The sequence below is a fragment of the Branchiostoma floridae genome, chromosome 4, assembly GCF_000003815.2.
Source record: "Branchiostoma floridae strain S238N-H82 chromosome 4, Bfl_VNyyK, whole genome shotgun sequence".
NCBI lineage: Eukaryota > Metazoa > Chordata > Leptocardii > Amphioxiformes > Branchiostomatidae > Branchiostoma > Branchiostoma floridae.
The window spans coordinates 18,798,165-18,800,822 of NC_049982.1; the positions used below are offsets into that span (position 1 = coordinate 18,798,165).

At 38.1% G+C, this 2,658-nt stretch overlaps 1 protein-coding gene across 5 annotated transcripts in view; it reads right to left on the reverse strand.

The window, feature by feature from the left end:
- Positions 1-2,658, reverse strand: part of LOC118414025 (fibropellin-1-like) — a 46,259-nt gene that overhangs the window by 19,945 nt on the left and 23,656 nt on the right. For all 5 annotated transcript variants that reach the window (XM_035817753.1, XM_035817755.1, XM_035817752.1 and 2 more), the window contains exons 19-22: positions 2,322-2,435; positions 1,642-1,755; positions 715-828; positions 35-148 (exon numbers count right to left, since the gene is read on the reverse strand). In XM_035817753.1, coding sequence (XP_035673646.1) covers positions 35-148; positions 715-828; positions 1,642-1,755; positions 2,322-2,435 — 456 coding nt within the window. The remainder of the gene's footprint in view (positions 1-34; positions 149-714; positions 829-1,641; positions 1,756-2,321; positions 2,436-2,658) is intronic.

Genomic DNA, 2,658 nt, shown 5'->3' on the forward strand with positions numbered 1-2,658 from the left:
CTTGTCTAAAACGTTGCCTTTGAAATCTCCTGACCTGTTTCACAGTCATCTCCTGTATATCCTGCCACGCATTCACAGGTATAACCGTTGACTCCGTCCGTACAGGTACCGCCATATTGGCAGGGATCAGAAGCACACTCATCGGTATCTATAACAGCAAAGACAATGGTAGATTTTGTTACAAAATAATCAGTGTTAACTCTGATTTCAATTTCAATGTCATTTTTAACATTTACGTTTTCATACCTAGACAGAATGATCTCCTTTCGGAGTGGCAGGTAATGCTATGACAAGATGTTTCTATTTACATATATTTTTCAATGAGTTAGGCAAAGACAATCACGGCTATATACTGTAAAAGTACATGTGTGGTTGGATACTTGCAAGTAGTGAAAGTACATGTGTAGTGTTGAAGTTGCAAAATAAAATGGCACCACTATAATAGAAGTCATGAGTGAAGCTGTCAACTTGGTAAGTGATACCAGTCTACCACAATAGTGTCTCTTTTACTACACTATAGTTAAACTTTCTTGAATAAAGGAATGAATGATTTGTTGTCCATGATATAATATTTTGCCACTTCAATTCTTATTAGGCCTGTCCGTCACGTGCAATTGTCTCTTGTATACCCAGCATTTGTGCGCAATGATAGATGTAACCTAACATATCAAAATATCCGGCCTGTCTTAAATGTTGCCTGTGAAATCTACTAACCTGTTTCACAGTCATCTCCTGTATATCCTGCCACGCATTCACAGGTATAACCGTTGACTCCGTCCGTACAGGTACCGCCATATTGGCAGGGATCAGAAGCACACTCATCGATATCTATAACAGCAAAGACAATGGAAGGTTTTGTTACAACATAAGCAATGTTAACTCTGATTTTGATTCCAATGTCATTGTTGATATTTACGTTTTCATACCTAGACAGAATGATCTCCTTTCGGAGTGGCAGGCAATGCTTCGAGAAAGTTTATCTATTCACATATATGTTCCAATGAGTTAGGCAAAGACAATCACGGGTATATACTGTAAAAGTACCTGTGTGGTTGGATAGTAGCAAGTAGTGAAAGTACATGTGTAGTTGGGTGGTTGCAAAAGTGGCACTACTATAGAAGTCATAAGTGAAGTTGCCAACTTGGTAAATAATACCAGTCTACCACACTAGTGTCTTTTTAACTACACAATCGTTGAACTTTCTTGAATACAGGAATGAATGATTTGTTGTCTATGCTCCAATTTTTTGTCGCTTCAATTCTTATTACATAGTTTATGGTGTCTATTTTAAGAATTCAGCCCTCTTTTTGTACCCATCTCGTTTTCTCCCTAATTTTTTTGCAGTCTGCAAAGGATGTCATCCATAAAACATTTACTTGCTGCGGCCTTAATATTCTTTGTTGCATTGCAAGCAGGCCTGCATTTAGGCAAACAATGCCAGGGATTCTTCTTCTTGTTATGGCATATATATATATATATATATATATATATATATATATATATATATATATGTATCAGTGTTATGCCTACTTGCCGTGCAGTTGTCTCTTGTATACCCAGCTTTTGGGCACAATGATAGGTGTAACCTAACTTATCAAAACATCCGGCCTGTCTAAAACGTTGCCTTTCAAATCTCCTGACCTGTTTCACAGTCATCTCCTGTATATCCTGCCACGCATTCACAGGTATAACCGTTGACTCCGTCCGTACAGGTACCGCCATATTGGCAGGGATCAGAAGCACACTCATCGATATCTATAACAGCAAAGACAATGGAAGGTTTTGTTACAACATAAGCAATGTTAACTCTGATTTTGATTCCAATGTCATTGTTGATATTTACGTTTTCATACCTAGACAGAATGATCTCCTTTCGGAGTGGCAGGCAATGCTTCGAGAAGTTTATCTATTCACATATATTTTCCAATGAGTTACGGCAAAGACAATCACGGGTATATACTGTAAAAGTACCTGTGTGGTTGGATACTTGCAAGTAGTGAAAGTACATGTGTAGTGTTGAAGTTGCAAAATAAAATGGCACCACTATAATAGAAGTCATGAGTGAAGCTGTCAACTTGGTAAGTGATACCAGTCTACCACAATAGTGTCTCTTTTACTACACTATAGTTAAACTTTCTTGAATACAGGAATGAATGATTTGTTGTCTATGATATAATATTTTGCCACTTCAATTCTTATTAGGCCTGTCCGTCACGTGCAATTGTCTCTTGTATACCCAGCCTTTGTGCGCAATGATAGATGTAACCTAACATATCAAAATATCCGGCCTGTCTTGAATGTTGCCTGTGAAATCTACTAACCTGTTTCACAGTCATCTCCGGTATATCCTGCCACGCATTCACAGGTATAACCGTTGACTCCGTCCGTACAGGTACCGCCATATTGGCAGGGATCAGAAGCACACTCATCGATATCTATAACAGCAAAGACAATGGAAGGTTTTGTTACAACATAAGCAATGTTAACTCTGATTTTGATTCCAATGTCATTGTTGATATTTACGTTTTCATACCTAGACAGAATGATCTCCTTTCGGAGTGGCAGGCAATGCTTCGAGAACGTTTATCTATTCACATATATTTTCCCATGAGTTACGGCAAAGAAAATCACGGGTATATACTGTAAAAGTACCTGTGT